The following is a 27161-nucleotide window of genomic DNA, read 5'->3' on the forward strand; positions in this document are numbered from 1 at the left end:
TGTCAGAAGAAATGACAGAAAGAAATAGGGAGGAAGAGTGAGATATGGAATGAGAAAGAGAGAGAGATGTTGTCACAGCAATAAAATAAAAAATAAATAAAATAATTTTGACTCCTGGGGGAGTGATGTCATCAACAAGCGCCATCTTTTTCCTCATCCTGACGCGGGTCCCCCATGCATTTTAATCTGCGGACTCCGAAGACAGCCATGTCAGCCAATTAAGATAAGCCGGGATGTGATAAGAGCAGCCAGACACCCTGTCACACGGAGGGACATCGATTTGACACATTCTGTGACTCCGAGGTCACAGGAGGAAAAACCAGCGGGGATAAAAAGTGGGGAAATAAGGGAGGGTGAGGAAGCTGGAGCCAGACTCTTCATCTCCGGGGGGTCATTAGCGTCGGGGGACAGCGTTAGCGGGGGACGGCGTTAGCGGGGTGACGGCGTTAGCGGGGGGACGGCGGTTGACGGCGTGGGGACGGCGTTAGCGGGGGACGGCGTTAGCGGGGGGACGGCGTTAGCGGGGGACGGCGTTAGCGGGGGACGGCGTTAGCGGGGGGACGGCGTTAGCGGGGGACGGCGTTAGCGGGGGACGGCGTTAGCGGGGGACGGCGTTAGCGGGGGACGGCTGTTAGCGGGGGACGGCGTTAGCGGGGGACGGCGTTAGCGGGGGACGGCGTTTGCGGGAAGATGCCGCCTGTCTGATCCGTCACCGACAACAATAAACAACACTGATGCACGCACAAAACAACAACCCTGACTAAACAATAGCAACACAATCAACTTTACTCTGAGTAAATGACAGGCAGCACAATTCTTTTATAACTCAAACTCTACTCTCCATGGGGAACGAGAGAGAGAAAGAGAAAGAGCCCGAGAGGGAAAAGAAAGGTTAATAAGCAAATGGGAGGAACATGCTTAAGCGTGTGTGTGACACTTTGCAACCTGACCAACCCTTTACCCAGCGCTCTCGCTCTCTCTCACTCTCTCTCTACCTCCCCCCTCTATCCCCCTCTCTCTCCTTTCTCTCTATCACTCACTCCCTTTTTCCTGCCTTTTTGTCTCACACCCTTCCCCCTGCCTCTCTAACCCTTACCTCTATTTCTCCCTATTTCTCTCCCCCTTCTCTCTCTCTCGAAGGTGAATTAAATAACAAACAGGATTTAATGAGTTTATCGCTCTAACCCCTCCTGGGAGTGCGATGAGACACCCACAACTCTAAACGCTGAACGGAGTGTGACACCAACTAGGGACTTTAATCACCACCACAGCCTGGAGAAACCAGGCTGCCGTCAAACTGAATCCAGACAGGTTTGGAAGGATTAGCGCACGAGGAAAACTCTTTAGAGAAGCAAATAAAAGAGTTTATTTGTCACTAAAGAAAGAGGTTGAACGTGCTTCGTCTTCCAAAGGTTGTTCTCCTTGAAGAGTTTCATCCTCAGAAGAGGAGAAGCAGGGAGGGCTGACTGGATTCGGGGCGTGTTCGCGGGAGAGCCACGGGGGTGAATCACGCTTTCTTCAGTGAACACGGGTTTGTCCCCTGGAGGGGAGGGGGAGAGGAGGGGAGGGGTGCCAAATCAGGCCGTTTGCCGCGTCTTGCTTAGGAATGAGATGGTCGAATGTGTGTGTGTGCATGCGTGCGTGTTTGACAGGCGAAAAAAAAGTGTGTGCATATTTGTGCTTGTTAAAAAAGTATTAATTATAGTAAGTCTGTGTGTGTGGGGTGTCTAAAACGGTGTGAGAGTGCGCTTGTGTAGATTCATTAAAGGCGCATTAGCTCACAAGGCAGGCAGCTCTTTATTTACGTCTCTGTGCTGACACGTCCTGTAAATATTGCTCTGTGTGTTAACAACAACTCCTTGCTTCTCAGTCCGACTCAACTAAAAAACCTGACTCGCTATCGCCACCCTTCAATAGCCGCACACACACACGCACACTACAGTACATCACACACACGGACACACACACACACACACTACAGTACATCACACACACGGACAAGGACACACACACACACACACAGACACAGTCTAATAAACAGGCCTGCTGTTCTGACAGCATCTATTAGCTCTGTCTACCAGTAATAAAGACTTGCTTTCCGGGCCGGGGGGAAGGGGGGGGGTAATCAATGCGTTTTTCACGCCACTTAAGAGCAAGGCAAAGCCAATTCCTGCATAAGCTCTCTCATTACCACACCCACTCTCCCCCACCATGACTGAGGCCAAGAATGATGATGATAATCACAACTCCATCTCTTCTCCCCGGGTGTTTACCAGGCTACTGCTTCAGAACAGGGGCCCGGGCCTGTATTCACGCCCAGGGCCAGGCTGTTTACCGTGGGGCACGGAGAGACACAATCCCTGGCTGTGTCCTACAAGCCAGTGGAACATGGACCCAGACTGTAAATATTTGTGGTAGCACAGAGCGGGTCAGCGCTGCATACAAAGCACCTCTATTCTCTGTACGAGAGGAAACGGACGGTTATGTTGCCGGGTGATGGGCTGTTACTGTGTGACTCTGTGTGTGAGTGTGTGTGTGAGAGAGAGAGTGTGTGCATGTGTTTGAGAGAGTGTGTGTGTGTATGAGTGTGTGTGTATGAGCCTGTGTGTTGTATGAGCCTGCATGTGTATGAGCCTGCGTGTGTGAGAGTGTGAGCCTGTGTGTGTGTTGAGCCTGTGTGTGTGTGTGTGTGTGTGTGTGTGTGTGTGTGTGTGTGTGTGTGTGTGTGTGTGTGTGTGCGTGCGTCTCCAGGTCCTCACCCACAGCCTTGCAGGTCTTGGAGGCAGGGTCCATCTCGTAGCCCTCGTGACACTCACACTTGTAATCTCCCTTGTAGTTGATGCAGATCTGACTGCAGGCATCCGGGTTCTCACACTCATCTATGTCTGGAGGGGGGGGGGGGGGGAACACATCCATTACACCAGCGACAGCTGGACGGACAGGAGATATTGTGGCTGGGGGGGTTAGGGTTGGGGGGGGTAACATACTGACAGAGCAGGCCATAGAATAGAATAGCACATAGCAGACAACAGAACAGAGGACTGGAGGGCTCAGGAAGGGGGGTCTGGGGTGCACAGGAGGGGGGGTCTGGGGGTGCACAGGAGGGGGTGGTCTGGGGTGCACAGGAGGGGGGGTCTGGGGGGTTTGACATACTGACAGAGCAGGGCATCGACTAGAATAGAGAAAAACAGAGTAGAGCGAAATAGACCAAACCGGATCAGACCAGCTTCGTACCTCCACATGTCTTCTTGTCCAGTAGCTTGTAACCGAGGGACAGTCACACTCGAAGCCTATCCTGCTGTCTTTGCAGATGTGGGGAACAGCCTCCATTGTTGTCAGCGCACTCGTTCATGCCTGCGGAGGAGGAGGGGAGAGTTAGACACACTGGAGGAGAGGGGAGAGTTAGACACACACTGGAGGAGAGGGGAGAGTTAGACACACTGGAGGAGAGGGGAGAGTTAGAAACACACTGGAGGAGAGGGGAGAGTTAGAGACTGTCTGAAGGACAGAGAATCTATTTATGAAGATTTCATAAAGCGTACGTGTGTGTGTGAGTTTGTGTGTGTGTGTATGACTATTGGGGACACTGTTCTGACACAGCTGGAACACGTCCAGGGAGTTGGAAGAACAGAACTTGGTGCCAGGTGTCTTATCTTATCTCCTCCCTCCCTCCCTCAATCCATCCATCATCCTTCCTTCAGGTCTCCCTCCCTCCCTCAAACAAGGACAACAGACACGTTCATCCTTGACAGAGGTGAGAGAGGGAGAGAGAGAGAGAGAGAGAGAGAGAGAGAGAGAGAGAGAGAGAGAGAGAGAGAGAGAGAGAGAGAGAGAGAAGAGAGAGAGAGAGAGAGAGAGAGAGAGAGAGAGAGAGAGAGAGGAGGGAGAGGGAGAGGGAGGAGGGAGAGGGAGGGAGAGGGGAGAGGGAGAGGGAGAGGGAGAGGGAGAGAGAGAGAGGCTAGAAGACCCTGACAAGCACCTGATACTTTAGGCAGCTTAGACTGAGGCAACTTCAACTGAGGCAACTTAGACTGAGGGCAAACTTTCGACTGAGGAAAACTTAAGTGGTATTTATCTATGGTGAGGAGATGATCCATGTGGTGGATTGTGGGTAATGTAGTCCGCTCACGTTCGAGCTGTGAAAACACACTGTAGGGCAGAGCGAGGCTTTGATGGTAACGAGCGTGCCCAGACTCGTCCCGGCTCACTCTGCCTCGATCAAATCAAACTCATCTAGCTACACGAGTGACCTTCTGCATCTGAAGTGGCTACTAACACACAGCTGTGTGTGTGTGAGAGTGTGTGTGTGTGAGAGTGTGTGTGTGTGTGAGAGTGTGTGTGTGTGAGAGTGAGTGTGTGTGAGAGTGAGTGTGTGAGAGTGTGTGTGTGTGAGAGTGTGTGTGTGTGAGTGTGTGTGTGTGAGAGTGTGTGTGTGAGAGTGTGTGTGTGTGAGAGTGTGTGTGTGTGTGAGAGGTGTGTGTGTGTGAGAGTGAGTGTGGTGTGAGAGTGTGTGTGTGTGAGAGTGTGTGTGTGCTCCAGTCTCACCACAGTCCTTCATGGGTTCGTCTGACCAGTCCCTGCAGTCCTTGATGCTGTCACACACCTTGCTGCTGTCGATACACTCGCCGTTCTTGCACCTGAACTTGCGCGGCGTCCGTCGCATTGGTAGCTAGGAGACGAAGACCAGAGTGTTAGACAGCTGAGACACAAAACTGAGACCAGAGTGTTAGACAGCCGAGAGACAGACCAGAGTGTTAGACAGCCGAGAGACAGACCAGAGTGTTAGACAGCCGAGAGACAGACCAGAGTGTTAGACAGCCGAGAGACAGACCAGAGTGTTAGACAGCCGAGAGACAGACCAGAGTGTTAGACAGCCGAGAGACAGACCAGAGTGTTAGACAGCCGAGAGACAGACCAGAGTGTTAGACAGCCGAGAGACAGACCAGAGTGTTAGACAGCCGAGAGACAGACCAGAGTGTTAGACAGCCGAGAGACAGACCAGAGTGTTAGACAGCCGAGAGGACAGACCAGAGTGTTAGACAGCCGAGAGACAAAACTCCGAGTTTCTTTCGTGGGCATCTTGAACATTGTAGGCGTTGATAACAGATCAACCAATGTTTGAACTTCCCGTTGAAGTTGCTAAACACAGACTAATCCATTTGCACACACACACACACACACATGCACAGACTCCAACACACACACCGACGCTCACCACACTTTCAAAACACAAACAATTAGGAAACACTGAGTCTGAACAATCCAGTATTGATTTTGAGTTCATCCTTGAGCTTCAAAACAGTGCGTCATACACAGGGCTCAGTGCTAGCGCTAAGTCAGAGTGACTTTGAGGCATGTTCATGAAGTGGACTGCACAGACACACTAGGTGGAGGTCCTTACAGCTCAGTGGTTAGAGCACTTGACTACAGATCACCACAGAGTCAGACAACGACCCATATATTAGAATCAGGTGTGTTGGAGCACGGAGAACATCTAGAACATGCAGGGCAGGGGGTCCCTGAGGACCAGGGGGGAAGAACACTGGTCTACAGGAGGAGAGTCTGGTGAGGGGAGGGGCTACGAGAGGAGAGTCTGGTGAGGGGAGGGGCTACGGGAGGAGAGTCTGGTGAGGGGAGGGGCTACGGGAGGAGAGTCTGGTGAGGGGAGGGGCCTACGGGAGGAGAGTCTGGTGAGGGGAGGGGCTACAGGAGGGAGAGTCTGGTGAGGGGAGGGGCTACAGGAGGAGAGTGTGGTGAGGGGCTACAGGAGGAGAGTCTGGTGAGGGGCTACGGGAGGAGAGTCTGGTGAGGGGGGAGGGGGGCTACAAGAGGAGAGTGTGGTGAGGGCAGGGGCTACAGGAGGAGAGTGTGGTGAGGGGAGGGGCTACAAGAGGAGAGTGTGGTGAGGGGAGGGGCTACAGGAGGAGAGTCTGGTGAGGGGAGGGGCCTACGGAGGAGAGTCTGGTGAGGGGAGGGGCTAAGGGAGGAGAGTCTGGTGAGGGGAGGGGCTACAGGAGGAGAGTCTGGTGAGGGGAGGGGCTACGGGAGGAGAGTCTGGTGAGGGGAGGGGCTACAGGAGGAGAGTGTGGTGAGGGGAGGGGCTACAAGAGGAGAGTGTGGTGAGGGGAGGGGCTACAGGAGGAGAGTGTGGTGAGGGGAGGGGCTACAAGAGGAGAGTGTGGTGAGGGGAGGGGCTACAGAGGAGAGTGTGGTGAGGGGAGGGGCTACAGGAGGAGAGTGTGGTGAGGGGAGGGGCTACGGGAGAAGAGTCTGGTGAGGGGAGGGGGCTACAGGAGGAGAGTGTGGTGGAGGGGAGGGGCTACGGGAGAAGAGTCTGGTGAGGGGAGGGGCTACAGGAGGCTCCGCCCACCGTTGACGCAGCCTGCCTCGTCGCTGAAGTCGGGGCAGTCGTGGACGCGGTTACACTGCTTGGTGCCCGTGGATACAGGAGCCGTCACCACACTGGAACTCATCAGGACGACAGGTCAGCAGGGCTGTGGAGACACACACACACATCGACCATTAGCACACGGAGAGAAGGCGATCGTGCTGGGTGTGTGTCACCCTCCAGCATGGAGGACATCCTGACCCCACAGCATCACTCACCCTGTCTACAAACACCACTAATGAAAACCAGGGGGGAAAATACGAAAATTAGGAAGTTGTTTACTCATTGTCTGGGGTAAAACACACCCAGGACGTAGCAAGGCTGTTGTTTGTGCTGTTCTGGGTGTGTGTGGGATGGGTGTGTGTGTGGGGTGTGTGTGTGTGTGTGGGTATGGGTGTGTGTGTGGGGTGTGTGTGGTTGTGGGGGGGGGTGTGTGTGGGGGGGGGGGTTTCAGTGTGTCTTGGTTATTTTACCCATTCATCTTTTTAACTGTGTTTTTAATTATTTATCGGGCTGCACCAGGAGACGAGAGACACCGAAGATGAATCACAGCAGGGGCCACAGGAACGCAACAACACAACAGAGGCAGCGCAGTAACCCAATCACGGAGTCGTCGTAAAACACACACTCTCTTATCCGGACGCAGAGAGATCTTTCCTCCAGGACGAAACTCAGACAAACACAAACATGTAGATGGCATCATCGTCTCCGGCAACATGCTCGTAAAAGGCTCACACACACACACACGAAAACAAACACAAAGACAACTACCCTAACAGACCGAGCCAAGCTTATATGAGAAGCTCTTTCCACGGTAAACTGCCGTGTCATGTAGCTCCTGATGCTAACAGAGCGCTGATATGGATCTGGCCGTGGCTAATAAAGCCGAAACGCGTTACGTAGTTTTTGACTGCGTAATACAGATATGTACACATATATATATGTACACATATACTGTACTGCAACACCAGGGTCGTATGTAGGGTATACTGGACTGTACGTGATGTGATGGTGAGCTCGAACAGACGGCTCCCAGTGTGCAACGTGTCAAGAGATTCCTCGAACAACAGACTCGGTGCTGATTGAGGTCCTTGACGGGCGAGCTGTTTGCGTACGTGCGTGCGCATATATGTGTGTGTGTGTGTGTGTGTGTGTGGAACAGTGTGTCACAGATGGAGACTCTGGCTTGGAGGACCTCTTCCAACCTCACTCTCACTCAAGAGCTCTCTGTCGCTCCACACAACGTCCTGTTGCATGGCAACCACACACACACACGCTCGGCGGCTGACATGGAAATTTCAGCGTAAGCCTTCTCATCTTTGTCTTCCCTTAAACGAAGGTCGTCGCAGACACACACACACACAGCTCTAACAGCTATATCACACATACACATTTAGCATATAAATAATATATTATTATATAGATTATGCATTCAGATTTAGGATTGTTCACATTAGTACTGCATTAAAATTGGTTTACAATAAAGTTGAATAGCCCTGTTGGTATAATACAATCTCCCCCCCCCTCCCCAACAACTTACGGCAGTTGGCCTCGTCCGACTTGTCCTTGCAGTCGGCGTCTCCGTCGCACTTCCAGTTGAGGTGGACACACTCCCCGCTGCCGCAGTTGAACTCCCCCGGCGGGCAGCGCGGCTTGTGGGGCTCCGTCCTGCGGCTGCAGCGCTCCAGGGACTCGTCAGACTTGTCCTTGCAGTCCGGGTCGCCGTCGCAGCTCCAGGGAGCCGGGATGCACTCCGAGTCGTTGCAGCGGAACTGGTGCGGCCCGCAGGTGGGCGCCGAGCACGCCTCCTCGTCGCTGCTGTCGCCGCAGTCATCGTCGCCGTCGCACACAAAGATGGGCGCCACACACTTCCTGTTGCGGCACTGGAACTCCTTGGCGGGGCAGGCTTTGGTGTCTGGCAGGGAGGGAGGGAGGGAGGGAGGGTGGGAGAGAGGGTGGGAGAGAGGGAGGGAGGGAGAGAGGGTGGGAGAGAGGGAGGGAGAGAGGGTGGGAGAGAGGGAGGGAGAGAGGGAGGGAGAGAGGGAGGGAGAGAGGGTGGGAGAGAGGGAGGGAGAGAGGGTGGGAGAGAGGGAGGGAGGGAGATATTAAAAGACTGAACCAGTAAACATGAGATGGAAGACTTAACAATCTCAACAAAACAGTTAAGCAGTCTTAAAACTACAAGACAAGACTAGAACTACAAGTCCTTCATGTGTACATGTGTCTCCTTAAAAAAAACGACTTTGAGACATAGAGGAGAAGGTCTCTCGTTGCGCTGCCTACAGCCACTAGCGCCATGCTAACAAGAACCGGGGCCCTCTAGCAGTAGGGCTAACCCAATTGATTTCGCTCCCTGCCCAGATGGCTTGGGGCCTGGTCCTGGCACCCTCCAGTGTTGGGCAGACGCTAAATAGTGTTTAGCATGCGGCGCTAAGCGGCCATCCCAGTTTTAATAGGGTCAGCTAAACTAAAGAGGATATCTGGCATGAGCAGTAGTACTGAACTTTATAGCCTCTTTAAGTGAAGATACACAGAGATACATGTGGTCTGATATCTCTCTCTCTCTCTGTGTGTCTCTCTCTCTCCCGTCTCTCTCCGTCTCTGTTTCTCTCTGCCTGTCTCTCTCTCTCTCTCTTTGTCTCTCTCTCTCTCTCTTTGTCTCTCTCTCTCTGTGTCTCTCTCTCTCTGTGTCTCTCTCTCTGTGTCTCTCTCTCTGTGTCTCTCTCTCTGTGTCTCTCTCTCTCTCTTTGTCTCTCTCTCTCTATGTCTCTCTCTCTTTGTGTCTCTTTCTCCGTCTCTCTCTGTCTCTCTGTTTCTCTCAGTCAGGCTCTCTATTCGGTGTGTGTGTGAGTGCGTAAGTGTGCCAGGGTGCGTCAGTGCTCGCGATGCGGCAAAACACCCCAACCATCCCACTTCCACTTCACTCCATCCAGACAGGATGATGTCATCGCTCTGGGGGAACAGGGCCGGCTGGTCCTTCGCTCCACAGTCCAGAGTGTGGAGACACGTCAGCTCCTCCTGTCCTCCCACCACCCTAACAATCCTGATTAGAATAATAGCCGTTTGGATTTGCTGCTAATTTCTCCAGCTGCATGCTAATCTCCGCTGCTCCATGTGACTAATTGAATGTCAACAAACGAACAGGATGCAGCTAGAGGATCACAACAGGATGCAGCTAGAGGATCACAACAGGATGCAGCTAGAGGATCACAACAGGATGCAGCTAGAGGATCACATGCTACCAGAGCTGTCTCTCTTACACACACACGCACACACATGCACGCACACACACACACGCACACACATTCCACTAACCCCGTGTTCATGACTGGGTGGGTCTAACGTTCTGGAGCGTGACATTAAATAAGACAGTGAGGTTTAACACATCAGTCATCGAGCCGTAGTCACGGCAACGAGGCTCGTGTCATCAGGTGCAGCCTCAGATGAGAACTGGACCACAGAACACCACCTCAGAGAGAGAGAGAAGGTTCCGGTCTCTCTGGAACCACAAGAAAGAGAGGGAGAGAGAGAGAGAGAGAGAGAGAGAGAGAGAGAGAGAGAGAGGGAGAGATAGAGAGAGAGATAGAGAGATAGAGAGATAGAGAGATAGAGAGATAGAGAGATAGAGAGAGAGAGAGAGAGCCTGCTGGACTGTAACCACACTCAGACAGACACACATACCAGATCTTGACACAGCTCTGCTACACATCTACGAGCAGAGGACATGAGACCCACATGGATGAAGCGTCAACAGAAACAAACAGAGCCAGTGAACACTTGTTGTTTACGAATAATAGATAATGTCAAATGCAGCTGCAGCCACAACAACATCTTCTTCTACTTCCCATCTCTCCCATCTCCCCTGGGTGTGTGTGTGTGTGTGTGTCGCTGAAACAGCGAGCTAATGTAGCGTTCCCTGCTAGCGACTGTTATACTAAGGGCCATTGAAGGAAACACCCCCAGAAATGGTTCCCCTGACGACGGGAGTCCCCGGACGGGCTGTGATGTCATGATGTACGCTCCCAGCTACCGGAGAGTTCAGAGAGTCACAGGACTGCAGAGCTGTGGTGTGTGTGTGTGTATTAAAGCCCCCACCCCCCCACCCCCCCCCCCCCGTATCGTCCGTCCCCCCCGCCCCCCCGTATCGTCCCCCCCCCCCCGTATCGTCCCCCCTCCGGCAGCCGAGGGGGGGCCTGTGTTCCTAAACGAACCTGATTCCACTTTATCATAAATTAAAGGCTGGTAAACTTTCTTCAGAGGGCTCCTTCAATCTAATAAAGATCCTCTCTGCCTGGTACCAAATGTTTAATTCAACATATGGATATGCTCAATTAGCAGCTGTAATTAACTTCAGCGCTCCAATTTTGGCTGCCAGAGGGAGGGGTGGGGGGAGGGGGATCGGGAAGGGGTAGAATGGAGGGGTACAGCTGGGAGGGGGTGCAGGAGAGAGGGGGTGCAGGAGAGAGGGGGTGCAGGAGGATGGAGGATGGAGCTGGAACTGTAGCTTTGGGAAAGAAGGATGTTTGTGAAGAAGAGGGAAAAAAAGGCTTTGCTGTTTCGTAGGGAGGAATGCATTTTTCTAAAATACTTCCTGTTTGGAAAAGCCGCACTATCAAGAGTGTAGAAGAAGATTACATGTAGCCTGTTCTTATCGGTTTGGCCATCGGCTAAACCATCCTAGCGAACATCTAGTCCTGCCTCAGCTCAGAGAAAGAGAACCATGACCAGAAGGTCACAACCGCAGTGAAACACCTCCCTCCTCCTCTCCTAAACCTCCATCCTCCTCACCTACACCTCCCTCCTCCTCACCTACACCTCCCTCCTCCTCTCCTACACCTCCCTCCTCCTCTCCTACACCTCCCTCCTCCTCACCTACACCTCCCTCCTCCTCTCCTACACCTCCCTCCTCCTCTCCTACACCTCCCTCCTCTCCTACACCTCCCTCCTCCTCACCTACACCTCCCTCCTCTCCTACACCTCCCTCCTCCTCTCCTACACCTCCCTCCTCCTCTCCTACACCTCCCTCCTCCTCACCTACACCTCCCTCCTCACCTACACCTCCCTCCTCTCCTACACCTCCCTCCTCTCCTACACCTCCCTCCTCTCCTACACCTCCCTCCTCCTCACCTACACCTCCCTCCTCCTCACCTACACCTCTCTCCTCTCCTACACCTCCCTCCTCCTCTCCTACACCTCCCTCCTCCTCACCTACACCTCTCTCCTCTCCTACACCTCCCTCCTCCTCTCCTACACCTCCCTCCTCCTCACCTACACCTCCATCCTCCTCTCCTACACCTCCCTCCTCTCCTACACCTCCATCCTCCTCTCCTACACCTCCCTCTCGTGGGTCTTTCATAACTTGAATAATGGATCAAAAGTCGAATTCTCCAGGTTATTACCACTGTACTGCCCAGAGCAGACACTCAGTGCGTCGGGCAGGAAATCAATTATCATCAAGACCTCAATGAAATATTTCGACGACGTAATAACCAATCATCTTTTCACCACTCCGGGACAGAGGACTGCCTATGTTGGGCGTGTCAATACCAGGGTGAAATTACAGGGGGATTAAAGAGTGTATGCATGGGTGAGAGAGAGAGACAGAGAGAGAGAAAGAGAGAGAGATTCTACTACAATGTAGATACTACATCCCTTGCTTCCTCTGGGAAGCCTGATGCCACATCTTGTTTAGGAAAGGATCCGTGTATGGGCATTTCTGATGTATATTTTAGATATATAAATCCAGCTTAAATGTACTTATAGGCACTGTGGAGTGTGTGTCTGTGTGAGGGGGCGTCATGGTCACCAGTCCTCTACTAGTCTCCGTGTGTGATGAGGAATGTGTGGATCTATTTTCAGTATGACCCGTGAATATCGCCTCTGGCGCTGAAACGTTTATACACCGAGATCAACTGTTAGATTTTCTGAAATGCGCTATTCTGTGAGCTATCTGATTCAGTATGCCCTTTGATTTTCTACCCGACCATCTGTGTGTGTGTGTGTCGGTGATGTTCAAGGCTGTGCAGGAGTGTGTGTGTGATCCGCTAAAGGCTGTGTGCAGGGTAGGTAATCTTCTCTTAATGGGGGATGTGGCCCACAGGAGAGTGCGTTTGTCAGCTCAGGGAAATCGATGCTGCCTTTAGGAACGCACCCGTCTGGGTTCAAAGGTCCTTCCTGAAGAATCTGACATGAGACCACAAATTTGTGTTGGTGTGTGTGTTGGTGTGTTTGTTGGTGTGTGTGTTGGTGTGTGTGTTGGTGTGTATGCGCGTGTACAGTTTACCTGTATATTTTCTTAGAGGGGGCCTAGAGAGTTTGTGTAAGTGTGTGTTTGTGTGTTTACACGCCTATGTTATAGCACCGCTGCGAGTGTATGTGCGTGCGAGTGCCTCTACGAAAGCACCCCCCCCCACCCACCCCCGCGGCGACTAGACAGACAGGAAGACAGACAGACAGGAAGACAGACAGACAGGAAGACAGACATCTCTCACTGGTTCAGAAGGAAGAACATGGCCTACTTACGAGGAGCGATGGAGACCTGAGCTCCTGTCTCAGTGAGCAGTGTGTGTGTGTGTGTGTGGGGAGCTGATCAAGTAGAAGAACATCTTGGAAGGTTCCGCACGCAGGAACCAACAGAACCATTTGGCAGCTGGGAAACGGAGTTAAAAATATCCCACCTGCTATTTGTGTTAAAAGCTTTAGTTCCTCAAACAACGTCGCTGCTAGGAGGCCACGGGATCGATTAGGAAGATAGTTCAGCTGCTGCGCTTGTAACTTTCCATGAATCAACCTTTTTCCTGATTCAACCTGATCAAAGATTAGTTCTTTTCTACAAACCCCTCCCTCCCTCCCCCCTCTCTCCCTCCCTCTCTCTCGCTCGCCCTACCTGCGGCACACTGCTCCTCATCCGCTCCGTTTTCGCAGTCCCTCTCTCCGTCGCATCGCCACGACAACGAAACGCACTTGCTGGTGGAGCCCCCGCAGTCAAACTTTTCAGGTGGGCATGTCTGACGGCCTATCAGAGAGGAGGAGGAGGAGAGGAAGGAGAAAGGGGGAGAGGGAGAGAAAGAGAGTAGAGGTCAGTAGATGAAACAGTCCGATAACTCAGTTGCTGTGCTGCTCCGATCGATTCCCTCTTCAAATACCTGCAATTTAAGCAGGCGCACGGAGACAGGACACAAAATCCAATCACATGTGTTTACTGTAATGGTAATGATACAATGACACACACACACACCCCATAGTTCCTGTCCTGTGGAGAAACACCACACATCAACTCTCCCCCTAACCCTGGGGGAGCAGCTTCCTGAGTCGCTCCCCCTCCCTTCCCCTCCTCCTCCCCTCCTCTCTGCCACACAGACCCCACAGGCCTCAGATCCCAGATGACATTACACCTGGTGTCAAACACACACCCATCACTTACACATTTCCGACGACTGCCATCGCCTGACAACCAGCCACATTTTACTTTGGATCGATAGTGCCTCTGGGATCATTTTATTTTCAATTCCCCCCCTCTCTCTCTCCACCTTCCTTCCTTGTCTGACCTGTTATTAGGGTTGCCAGGTTCTTTATTCCACTCGGAGCTGTGTGTGTTTTGCGGTTCTGGGAGTCACTTCGTCTGAGCTCTCCCCCTCAGCACCCCTCCCTCCCCCATTCTCCCCCTCCCTCTTTGTTCCACCCCCTCCCACCTCATCAAGTCCTGCAGTGCGTGCCTCGCTTTTAAATGTCTTGCTCGAATTCCCTCCGAAGAATCAAAATGGAGTCTTTCTAAAATTCCATTTGGGTCTCTGTCCATCAGCAGAGGCTGGCTACTGTGGCCCCTGCACTGTGGCCCCTGCACTGGGGGCCCTGCACTGGGGGCCCTGCACTGTGGCCCCTGCACTGGGGGCCCTGCACTGGGGGCCCTGCACTGGGGGCCCTGCACTGGGGGCCCTGCACTGGGGCCCCTGCACTGGGGGCCCTGCACTGGGGGCCATGCACTGTGTCCCCTGCACTGGGGGCCCTGCACTGGGGGCCCTGCACTGGGGCCCCTGCACTGGGGGCCCTGCACTGTGGCCCCTGCACTGGGGGCCCTGCACTGGGGGCCCTGCACTGTGGCCCCTGCACTGGGGGCCCTGCACTGGGGGCCCTGCACTGTGGCCCCTGCACTGGGGGCCCTGCACTGGGGGCCCTGCACTGTGGCCCCTGCACTGGGGCCCCTGCACTGGGGGCCCTGCACTGGGGGCCCTGCACTGGGGGCCCTGCACTGGGGGCCCTGCACTGTGGCCCCTGCACTGGGGGCCCTGCACTGGGGGCCCTGCACTGGGGGCCCTGCACTGGGGGCCCTGCACTGGGGGCCATGCACTGGGGGCCCCTGCACTGGGGGCCCTGCACTGGGGGCCCTGCACTGGGGGCCCTGCACTGGGGGCCATGCACTGGGGGCCCCTGCACTGGGGGCCCTGCACTGGGGGCACTGCACTGTGGCCCCTGCACCGGGGGCCCTGCACTGTGGCCCCTGCACTGGGGGCACTGCACTGTGGCCCCTGCACCGGGGGCCCCTGCACCGGGGGCCGTCGAGTTTGATTAAAGATGGAAGATGAGGAGGCACGTGTGTGTGTGTGTGTGATGGGTTTGTTGACGGGCATATGCTTCCACAGTTCTTATCTGATCAGTAGCATATGTTAGTGAACATGAACACAAATATGTGGCTGTTGCCGTGTGTCTATGTGTGTGTGTGTGTGTGTTCTGCCCATCCCATCTATTCTTGTACAATAATGTGTGACTGGGGAGGCAGTGAGAGCTGGATTTGTTTGTCCAGCCTGCCATGCACCAGACTCTGAATGATGTGAATAGAATAGGGACTGGGGAGTCTGTGTGTGTGTGTGTTTACTTTGAACATGCATGTATGTGCATGTGTAGATGTATTTGTGAGTGTGTGTGTGTAGGTGTGTAGGTGTGTGTTTGACAAAAACAGGAAAATTCATCTCTGAGGCTACTGTCATATAAGGAGGGTTCTGCTCAAGGCCCAACACACCGATATTAAGACCTCACCTCTCCCTCTCTCCTCTCACTCTCCCCTCTCTCTATTCCCCTTCCCCGAGTCCCTCCCTCGCTCTCTCTCTCTCCCACCTCCTTCCGGCGATCTGGCTCACGATGGCTGATTGACAGCTGGGCTGATCGGATGTTACTGGTACGATTGGCTGTTTCCCGCCTTGAATAGGAGGGGCCAGAGTTGAAATGTCTCAAGGGACCACAGATATGCAAGCTGGCCTTCCTCTTCCTCCTCTTACCCAGTATCTTTACTCAGTGATACAGGATATAAAACACAAGTAGGGAAATCAGGTGGCTGAGCGGTTAGGGAATTGGGCTAGTAATCAGAAGGTTGCCAATTCGATTCCTGGCTGTGCCAAATGACGTTGTGTCCTTGGGCAAGGCACTTAACACTGCTTGCCTCGGGGGAATGTCCCTGTACTTACTGTAAGTCGCTCTGGATAAGAGCGTCTGCTAAATGACTAAATGTAAATGTAATGTAAGTCTTCTGAAACGGTAAGTGAGTCCCCAACACTCCCTTCCTCCCCCTCCCCCTCAGTGCTGATAGCTTGATCAGAGGGTGTGCAGGAACAGAAAGCACTGAGTGAGGGAGAGCGTGTATGGACGGTCTTATCGACAGCTTTTTGGAGGAACTTTCTGCAAGTGGGAGAGATATTGCATACTGCGCCCCTTGTCCTGGCCAAGTATAGATATCTGCCTGGCCGCTGGATGACTTTGATCTCATACGACAGCAACGTAGCATCATCAAACGTTCTCGTGCGCACACACATACACACCAACACCAGACCCTCCCCTTCTCATACACACACACACACACACACACACACACACACACATTTGCAAGGCACACCAACCATCTCCTCTCAATTCAGTTCACTTCAGCTTCCCAAAAACATAAAAAATGTCAGAACAACTCAGGAGGGAGTTGACTGTTCTGAGCTGAAGTCCCACAGCAGGCCTTGTAAAGCATACATATTTCATGGGCTCTGACACCCACAAGCACAGAGGTAAACACGGCGTCCAGTGGCTACTAGCTAGCTAACCGCCAAGGCCTCCATCTCAACAACCTCCTTCAGCCTCAGCGCCTGCCCTTTCCCCAGCCCGGCCCCATCTCCAGCCCCGGCCCCGGAGGACAAGCTGTCATTCAACCTCCAAGGAAGCCAGCCTCGACTCAATTGCTTCTCCTATTCCATGTGGCGGTGGACCTGGTTAACAGCAATCTGCAGAAGCTGGCCTGGTGAGGAAGCTGCTGGGAGACTGTGTGGTAGTCACAGACCTGAGGGGCAGGGGGGGAGGAGGAGGCAGAGGATTTGATGAGGGACGGTCTTTGGAGGCCCCATCTGCAGCTAAACCTACTGTACCACACACACGCTTATCACTCAGCCCTCAGCCGCCTCTGGATACTGCCTGGTGGTGTCACTCTGCCCCAGGAAGAGGAGCGAGGTCAGAGGAGAGATGGAGGCAGAAGGAGGGGCGAGGTCAGAGGAGAGATGGAGGCAGAAGGAGGGGCGAGGTCAGAGGAGAGATGGAGGCAGAAGGAGGGGCGAGGTCAGAGGAGAGATGGAGGCAGAAGGAGGAGCGAGGTCAGAGGAGAGATGGAGGCAGAAGGAGGGGCGAGGTCAGAGGAGAGATGGAGGGATGAGGAGGGGCGCGGAGGGCAGAGGCAGGGAGGTATGGAGGGAGAAATGAGAGGGAGGAAGGAAAGTAAGAAGAATAAATGAAACAAGGAACTAAGGAAGGAAGGAAGGAGGTGGAGAGAGAAAGGAGGGGGAGAGAGGAAGGAGGGGGAGAGAGGAAGGAGGGGGAGAGAGGAAGGGTGAATAATGATGAAAAGGAGAAAGAAGGTGGGGTGCAAGCAGACTGGGGGAGATGTGGAGGAGAGAGGATGGGCAGGCGAGATGTGGAGGAGAGAGGATGGGCGGGCGAGGTAGGGGAGATGTGGAAGAGAGAGGCCGGGCGGGCGAGGTAGGGTCCTTGTTATTCTGGCCACGCTCCAGCCCAAAGCATCTATTATGAGAGAGGTATAAGGGTGGCCCTGTGCCGTCGTATGCTAATGCACTTTTGATTAACTATCTCCCTAATTCCCTCTCACAGGAAGGGGGGGGGGGGGGGCAGGGGGGTTAAGGGAGCGAGGGGGAGGGGGGGCAGCCCAGCCACCATGTCCATCTGCAGCTAACTTGCAGCTAACTTGCGCCGCTCAAAACGAACCTCGGCGCTGATTGATTCTGATAGCTCGTAACCTGTACTCTGCTAATGCAAAGATAATAGATTTCTTGAAATGTCACAAAGGAGGGGGGAGGGGTGGGGGAGGGGGGGTGACAAGAAGATGAAGGAGGAAACAGAATAGACACACACATTAAACACACACACATTTAACACACACACACATTAAACACACACACATTGAACACCACAATCCACTGATGAGGGCTGAGTGGTTAGGAGGGGCTTCTCTCCTTGACAGCCACAACTTGAAGATTTCATTTCTACATCAACACACACTTATACTGCATTAAAACACAGACGTAGACCCCAGTCAGGATAGGACTGAAAGTGGTGTCTTTGAGAGAGTATTTAACCCGTTTTAAAATGCCCCAGCAGGTCATCAATTAGAGCTAGGCTAACGTGAGGCTAACAGCTAACACTGGAGACGAGGGGTAATTAAACACGTTTCTGCCACTGGGGGGGGGGCATCTACAATCGCAGTAAACTTTTACAACACAGATAGTCCATGTCGTAAAGGAGACGAGAGCGATAAGCCTGTAAGTCTGTAGAGCTGCTGATGTCTGGGGAGGGAGGGAGTGGTGAAAGGGAAGGGAGGAATAGGGAGGTGAGGAGGACAGGTGTGTGTGAGAGAGAGAGAGAGAGAGACAGAGAGAGAGAGAGAGAGAGAGAGAGAGAGAGAGAGACTGTGTGTGAGAGAGAGACTGTGTGTGAGAGAGAGAGAGAGAGAGAGAGAGAGAGAGAGAGAGAGAGAGAGAGAGAGAGAGAGAGAGAGAGAGAGTGTGATAGAGTGAGAGTGAGAGAGAGAGAGAGTGATGAGGTTGTGGTTAGATACAGGAGTGTGTGTGGTGTGGTGTGTGTGTAGAAAAGGGGGGTCTGAGGTAAGTGTGCCCCCCCCAACACACACACACACGGCCATGACCCAAACTCTGCTTTGGGTCATGTCCCCCCCCCAGATTGAATAAGATTTACTGCTTCATTAGCCAATGCTAACCCAACATGCACTGAATAATACATACCACTGGATGAATGGAGATAAGGAACAAGGGACCGGAGAAGAGGGAGAGAACGGAATGGGATGGGAGGGAGAAATGGGACAGAGGGAAGGAGAGAAGGGAAGAGGGCAGTATGAGAGAGAGAGAGAGAGAGAGAGAGAGAGAGAGAGAGAGAGAGAGAGAGAGAGAGAGAGAGAGAGAGAGAGAGAGAGAGAGAGAGAGAGAGAGAGAGAGAGAGAGAGAGAGAGAGAGAGAGAGAGAGAGAGAGAGAGAGAGAGAGAGAGGAATGGCGTCTGGGTCAAATCCAGGTCACTCAAGGGAATATCAATGAGGAGACTAGCTGAGTTTGAGTCGGTGAGAATTAGGCTGCTAGTCACCTGAGGGCTGACAAATGCCACACACACACAAACATGTGTATGTTTACTACACATAAAAAAAAAGGCCAGACAAGCATTCCCCTTGAGGTCCCTTGACCTACACCCCCCCCCCCCACCCCCCTGACACACAAACTCACGTGCATGAATAACACATGCAAACACACACACACTGAAATATAGGCCACACACACACACGACAGGAATCCTATATTCTGCGGGTCAATAAGCTCAGACATGCTTTAATTTAACACACCCTCAGATTTACTGCCATATTTAACCTACATGAACACACACATGTGCTGCAAACCTACATGAACACACACATGTACTGCACACCTACATGAACACACACACACACACACACATGTACTGCAAACCTACATGAACACACACACACAGGCTTTGGCATCTTCAAAGGCGCAGTATATGAGAGAGAGAGAGAGAGAGAGAGAGAGAGAGAGAGAGAGAGAGGAGAGAGAGAGAGAGAGAGAGAGAGAGAGAGATGAGAGAGAGAGAGAGAGGGGGATAGTTGTGATCGGCACAAGGAGACGGGACTTGAGCTTTGTTTATGAAAAAGATTTAAAGACCGGCATGAATATATCGTTTCAGATATGCGCGCTTGTGATTCCATTTGAATAAGTAGAACACTCGGCTGGGCTAATCTGCTGTAGCGATGCTGACCGCGCTTCAGCGCACGCCCCGCCGATGAACAGCAACCAGCTGACGGAAATAACATTTACATTTAGTCATTTATCAGATGCTCTTATCCAGAGCAACTTACAGTAAGTACAGGGACATTCCCCCGAGGCAAGTAGGGTGAAGTGCCTTGCCCAAGGACACAACGTAATTTTGCATGGCCGGGAATCAAACTGGCAACCTTCAGATTACTAGCCTGACTCCCTAACCTTCTGGCTGGGCCGGTACGGCGGCCATTTTGAAAGACAAATTTCTTGGCAGTTTTTTTCCCCTTCGTTTCTCTCATCCTTCCCTCCCCTCTTTCTTCAACCAACAGTGTGTACCCTGCCCACTTAGAGGCCAGACTTTGCCTGTTCTGGAAGGAAGGAGCTATAAGACTCCTCTCAGTTTAGCTCTACTGAAGTGAGGGACAGCCTGGATTCCCTTGCTTGCTGCTTTAATTGTCGTATGTGGAGCTAAGAAGTACCCAAGGAACGTCTGCCCCAGAGGCATGAGACTGCCTCATCAACACGGCCTTCATGCAGAGATTTAGCTCACGTGAGTTAATTCTCTGTGAGTGTGTGTGTGTCATTTCCACTTTACAATTCCCCCAAAACTAGGGCATGAGATGCGAGCTGGAAGAGGCGGGTGGAGACCGGGGGGCGGAAGGTCTTCAGAAGGAGAGGGAACGTCCTCTCAGAACTCTCTCCGTTCTGCTGTGCACACCACTGCAGGATGTGACCTCAGAGAGCCACTGCAGGAAGTGACCTCAGAGAGACGGGGAAGCACAATCATGCCTGGATGGTGCTCTCCCACCCATCCCGATGATACTGCAGTGGGTCTCTCTGTGTGTGTGTGGTGTGTGTGTGTGTGTATCCGGGTGTGTGGGCGTGGGGTGGAGGAGTAGGCATGCTGTTTGATGTCAGCTGTGAGTCATCCCAACCCAAAAGACCCTATTGATTTCCATGTCTCTTGATGCAGGATTAAATGAACACTTGGACAATGTGTGCCGGCAGAGGGGCTGGGATGCGCTAACGTGTCCTGATCATCCACACACATGTATTCCAGCAGGAGAAACCTTGAGCTCGACTGCCCGCCCCCTGAAATACTGTCAATGAGGCCTCCAGCATGGAGCCTGGTGTGTGTGAGGGTGTGGGTGTGCAGGCGGAGAGGGAGGGAGGGAGGGATGATCCTCACAGTTGGGGTAATCTCTTATGAGTGCTGGGTAGACACGTCCTTCAGACGTGAAATCCAATTTATGGAGAACAGATTTGAGCTCTGTATTGGATTACATCCTAAATGAAGGATTGTGTTGATTGTGTTGATTAGAGGCAGGCTGTGGTAACCTGAGGTATGCACCTGCCTGGTCGTCGGTCAGCCAACGCTGGACCTGGTCGCGAGTCTCCCGGTCCTGTCCTACATCTATAAAGTTGAATAATGGATTTTGGTGTTTTAAAAAACCCATCGACACTGTATGACTATGTTTAGCCTGTGTTCTGCTCCTCTTTCCCACCAACCGTCTCTGGAGGAGGGGATCCCTCTCTGAATTGCTCCTCCCAAGGTTTCTTCCATTTTTTTTTCTCCTGTTGAGAGTTTTTTTGGGAGTTTTTCCTTGTCTTCCTTGAGGGTTTAGGTTGGTTGAGGGGCAGTTCTATGGGCATATGTGAAGCCCTCTGTGACATGCTTGCGTGTAAAAAGGGCTATACAAATACATTTGATTTGATCTGACCTGAGGTATGCAGTGTCACTGACGAGTGGCCAAGGAGGTAGAGAGAGAGATGGGGAAGAAAGGAATGAGAAAGAATGAGATTTCTCTGACTTTCCCCTCTCTCTGCCTCTCTCTCTGCCCCTCTTTCTGACCCTCTTTCTGACCCTCTTTCTGCCTCTCTCTGCCTCTCTCTGCCTCTCTCTGCCTCTCTCTGCCTCTCTCTGCCTCTCTCTAACTACCTCTCTCAGCCTCTCTCTCTCCCTGTCAGTTGCAAGGACTGGGTAGGGATGGAGAGAGAGAGGTGTTCAACACCAGGGAACAGAGGACCATTAGCCAGGTCTAGACTGAGAGTCTGTCGGTGGTGGATGTGGTGTGGGGGGGTCAGTCCGACAACAGCTCTCTTCCACAGGAAATTGCCACTTTTCTCCGACAAGCGAGTTTAAGGGTTTGTTTAGAGAATGACACGCAAGCCATTAATATACCACAAGTGCTTGCTCTCTTGACCTAAGGAGAGAGAGACAGAGAGAGAGAGAGAGGAAGAGCTAGAGAGAGAGAACAAGAGAGGGAAAGAGAGAGAGAGAAAATGAGAGAGAGAAAGAGACTATTTTGGGAGGCAGGGTGAGAGAGTCTTGCCAGGCTCTGGTTGTCAGGGGCTAATGGCTGCTCACTGCGACAGGTGAGACGGCCAATTAGCACGGCAGGAGAGATTAATGATCAAAGTTGCACAAGATGCTTAGACTCTCTAAAGCAGCACCAAAGTCCATTACAATGAGTCTTCTCCTAGCTCTAGTTGGTATATACACTATACTGTAGGATAAATACTGTAGTCGAAGTTTAGGTGCGGGAAAATGTTTTCCCCACACCTAACGTTTGTTCACCTGCTGATGTGTGTTTGTGAGCGCCATAGGAGGATGAGATGATGGGGCACACACACACACACACACCTTTTCCCCAAATCAAATTGCCAACGCGATCGATGGCAAACTACAAAGACCAAAGGTCACTGATCGAGTCTAAAAATAGAACTGATTAAAACGCATTCCGGTCGCGCAGTTCCGATGACCGAGGCGATGGTAGCTGATCCAGCCCATGCCCGAAGCCGTCAGTCTGAAGCGCCGCACAAGGTCAGAGGTGCTACTGCATCGAAAGCTTCTAGGACTTTCTGCATGAGGGTGGAGGAAGGTGAGGGAGGGTGGGGGAGGGTGAGGGAGGGGTGGGGGGAGAGGGTGGGGGAGGGTGAGGGAGAGGGTGAGGAGGAGGGTGAGGGTGAGGGAGGGTGGGGGGAGGGTGATGGAGGGTGAGGGAGGGTGGGGGAGGGTGAGGGAGGGTGTGGGAGGGTGAGGGAGGGTGTGGGAGGGTGGGGGAGGGGTGAGGGAGGGTGGGGGAGGGTGAGGGAGGGTGGGGGGAGGGTGGGGGAGGGTGGGGGAGGGGAGGAGGAGGGGTGGGGGAGGGTGGGGGAGGGTAAGGGAGTGTGGGGGAAGGGGTGAGGGAGGGTGGGGGGAGGGTGAGGGAGGGTGAGGGAGGGGTCTTCACACAGCCTCCTGTCCCTCTGTCTTCCCTCGCTAACTTCTGGAGGTGACATTAAACACTTTCTGTGTTATCTGCTCAATTATTTATGATCAGGAGTCCCAAAACACACTTCTGCATGCACACACACACACACACACACACCGAATCAATGCCTCAACACACTCTGCACTTCCATTTTGTGGACGAGGGGGTCTAAGCTGTTTGCGTGCTTGCGCTGGTGTGTGACAAAAGCGTGTGTGTGTCCGTGTTTGTGCCCATTAGTGTGTGTGTGACTGAGTGAGTGAACACACAAGACAGAGGGAGTGAGAGAGAGAGAGGGTGTGGGTGGGACTGGTCAGCTAGGGAAGTTCTCATAGCCATCACATGAAAATGCTAGCGTTAGCTAAAGACCACTCAGACAGTGACAGGCTCTGGAGCGTGCTGAGTCGACGTGAGGCGTTCCGGTAGGGTGGGGGGGCGGTGCTGGGGTCGGGCTTAGAGGGAAGTTCAGGATGTGTACCGTGGAGTTGCCACATGGGAAATCACTCCGGCGCCACGGCCTGGAGCAGGAAATTGAACCCTTTTGCCACATCTGACTGGATCATTCTCGCATATTCCGAATAATTAACCGGCACAAGTCCTGCGAGGCGCTGTAACGCACTCGCTGACAGTGTCCCAGGTCCAGGCTCGACGGCGCCTGACAAGGTAGGCGCTACGATGGAATCCGCTGGAACAGATATTCAGAGGCTCAGAGAGAGAGAGAGCACTCAGCTAGTTTATGACATTTTACGACGTTTTATGACAGCGAATATTATTTTAATATTCTAAAGCAGGGAGTATCAGGACGCCGTGATCAAACACTCACTTCCTGATTTCAAGGACTCTGTTAAAAGGGATCACGGGCTAACAGGAACATCGATATCCCCCACAGACCACACAGACGGGGCCTACAGATCGGTACAGGGCTCTCTCTCTTCTCTTTCTGCAAAAGTTTCAAGGACTGTTTCAACTTTTTCAAAGAGGAAGTCGGCCTGTGTGGGGCGGCTGAGAGTGAGAGAGAGAGAAGGGCGAGAGAGAGAGAGAAGGGCGAGAGAGAGAGAAGGGCCTCTTCACACCTTGAAGTGATGGGGAGAGGGGGGTAGAGAGGTGACAGAGAAGAGAGAGAGAGAGAGAGGTAGAGAGAGAGAGGAGTTGAGGGAGAGGAGGAGAGAGGGCGAGAGAGAGAGCGGAGGAGAGAGGGGGTAGAGAGGAGCCAGAGAGAGAGAGAGAGAGAGAGAGAGAGAGAGAGAGAGAGAGAGAGAGAGAGAGAGAACCACTCTGCCTGGTGTTCAACAACATGAGTGTTTCTCTTCTAACTCACCGGCGGCGGTGTGTGTCTATTTGTGTGTGTGTGTGTGTGAAACTCATCACACACAATAAATCAGGTAAACCCAGACGAACGTTTTCTATCAAATACCCCAGGCTTGATTTTCCAAATGTGTAATTATGAGACAGCTGCTGACAGCAGGTTGATGGGAAGGCCCTTAGTTCATTACAGGGCCAGGGGTCTCTGGGGCCAAACATTGATTCCAGCTTTGGGAAATCAATCCAATCACGTGTTATTAAACTTCGGGGGGGAGAAGGAGGGGCCGGGGTAGACACAGAGGAGGGTGGAGGAGAGGAGAGGCGAGGGGAGAGAGGAGAGAGGAGAGGGGAGAGGAGGAGAGAGAAGAGAGTGAACATTAATTGCAAACTAATCAAAGTCAAGATTGGACAAGAGCAAAAGCAGGCCCAGGACTGACATTGCTGACTGAACACACACACACACACACCACAGATCAATACGGGAGAGAAACTTTGAGAAGCACTCACAGTGAGTGACCTTGATTAGTACTAACTAGACGGTCAGCAATCAGATGAAGCCTCAGATACTTAAAAACACACACACACACACTCACTGACACACACACCTGTCTCCTCCCTGAAAAGCCCAGGCCCAAAGCAATACGAATCAAGTGCTCCTCTTTGATCCCTAAACACCACACACACTAAACACATCTGAACCTCCTGCTGGCTGAGGGTCTGATCCAGGTCTGGGATCAGACGGACGTGGTTCGAGGAGTTTTTAAGAAGGTCAACTCCAAAGCGGTCATTTCACCTCGGGGAGTTTGATTAGATTTGAAACAAGGAGTGTTTGAAGGTGTGTGGAGGGTTGAGAGGGATGTTGGAGAGAAGATGAAAACCAAACTCTTCTGATACCTTTTAACCCCAAAGAGAAGTCAGGATAGATCTACTAACCCTATATCTACAACCAGCCAGGTCCAGTCCACAGGAATCAGTCACAACCACACACACACACGGTCAGGCCTCAACCCTGTACCACACCTACTGCACACCCCGAGCACCCGCCTTGACGACGGCCACGCTCCCTTCCTCATGATGACACTCAGCATACGAGGCAGCGTGGGCGCTGGGTTCTGAGCGGCACACTGCTGTTTAGGACTTTTTAATGCACAAGTAATGACTTACCCGGCCGCGTCCATTGATCAAGCCATCCGCTGGTATTACCGTGACGACCACCCCCCCCCCCCCCTTCCACCCCCCCATCCCGCCCCCATGACTCTCACTCGTTTAGAAGTGACACAGCATCATTGAGATCCACTGGCAGCATAAACAGAGCTGTGTATAAGCTGTGAGGTCTCATATGGAGTCTTCTTAAAGCGTACTTCCTGTGACACAGTGATACATTGAAAACAACAGCTGGGGCTATTTTAGGACTCAGTGTTCCTGAAGCTGTCATTGCTGGGGTTCTAGGACTTCAGGATAAAGGAAAATGAGCCGTAATAAGACAATATCTCTCCCAAAATGCAGCCTGCCCTCCCCTCTTGGCCCATCCAGTGTATGAGGATTTCTCTTTGCGTGTTGCCAGCAGAAGAGCAGCTGAAAGCAATTTTCAGAATCAATCTGGGGAAAAGAGCAGTGCTGGAGCTGGTGTAGGGATGGGACACGAGCAGGGGCAACCTTGGACTAGGCTATTTTGTGAATGTGTGTGTGTGTGTGTGTGTGTGTGTGTGTGTGTAGATTGCACTGTCAAGATATATCTGATCAAACACATACTCTGCAGGCTGAGAGCTGGGCTGCAAGGGAAAGACACAGAACAAACACACAGACCAAACACACACACACACACACACTGACAAATACTACCTTAGAGCTAGAAGACCTACCTGCTTTTAGACAGACAGCACAATCAGCAGTGCAAGCTGGGGTGTGTGTGTGAGAGAGAGAGATCAACCCTAAGGATGAACATTATTCTGTGTGACAGGAACACACACATCAGCACCTCAGAGATTGGTTGTGTTAACGCACACACACACACACACACACACACACACACACACACACACAACACACACACACACACACACACACACACACACACACACACACCCCTTAGGCTACTGTGTAAGAGAAATCACAGATCTGTGAGCATTGACCAGAACTGTCAATGGCATTTTTCAGGGCTGGAGGATGAGTTGCATTTTTTACCAAACAACGGCAATTAGAGGCAGTGCAGAGGCAGCATTGTTGACTCAGTTACCCAGAATACACTTCTGGCTCACTGCTCCAGGAGCGTGGGGAGAACGCCGGCGGCAGATTCGGTTTTCCAAATTACAGCTTCCTCGTTTGGCTCTGAGCTGGAGGCACTGCTGTCATCGGTGTGTGTGTGTCTGTGTATGTGTGTGAGAGAGTTTGAGTGTGTGTGTGTGTTGAGAGTACCTTTGTGTGTCTGAGATGGGGAAAAACATCTAGGGGTGAGTTTATTGGAGGAAGGTGAAAATGTTCGCCATCCTGCCCTACTTCTTCCACGGCGTAACTTTGTGTACGTGTGTGTGTGTGTGCGTGTGTGTGCGAGAGTGTGTGTGTGTGTGTGTGAGAGTGAGTGCATGTGTGTGTGTGTGTGCATGTGTGTGCATGTGTGTGTGCATGTGTGTGTGTGTGTGTGTGCGTGTGCGAGAGTGTGTGCGAGAGTGTGTGTGTGTGTGTGCGTGCACGTGCATGTGTGTGTGCGTGCACGTGCGTGTGAGTGCATGTGCGTGTGCGTGTGAGTGCGTGTACGTGCGCGTGCGTGTGTGTAGGAACTTACTGCATGTGGCGTCTGCCTCGTCGGACCCGTCGGCACACTCAGGTTCTCCGTCGCAGCGCCAACGAGACGGAACGCACTGGCCGTTCTTACACGCAAAGTCTGTTGTGGCACAGGTCCTCTTGGCTGA

The 27161-nt window shown here is 52.6% G+C and overlaps 1 protein-coding gene across 1 annotated transcript in view; it reads right to left on the bottom strand.

The window, feature by feature from the left end:
• lrp8 (low density lipoprotein receptor-related protein 8, apolipoprotein e receptor) overlaps positions 1-27161 on the bottom strand; it is a gene marked incomplete at its 5' end in the record, with an annotated part of 27932 nt that extends 771 nt beyond the window's left edge. Inside the window, 11 exon segments of the mRNA XM_062452279.1 lie at positions 2723-2885; positions 3235-3270; positions 3273-3315; positions 3317-3354; positions 4546-4652; positions 4654-4669; positions 6371-6437; positions 6439-6494; positions 7929-8303; positions 13275-13403; positions 27035-27161. Of these exon segments, the coding sequence (XP_062308263.1) occupies positions 2723-2885; positions 3235-3270; positions 3273-3315; positions 3317-3354; positions 4546-4652; positions 4654-4669; positions 6371-6437; positions 6439-6494; positions 7929-8303; positions 13275-13403; positions 27035-27161 (1157 nt within the window).

The sequence above is a fragment of the Osmerus eperlanus genome, chromosome 26, assembly GCF_963692335.1.
Source record: "Osmerus eperlanus chromosome 26, fOsmEpe2.1, whole genome shotgun sequence".
Lineage (NCBI taxonomy): Eukaryota > Metazoa > Chordata > Actinopteri > Osmeriformes > Osmeridae > Osmerus > Osmerus eperlanus.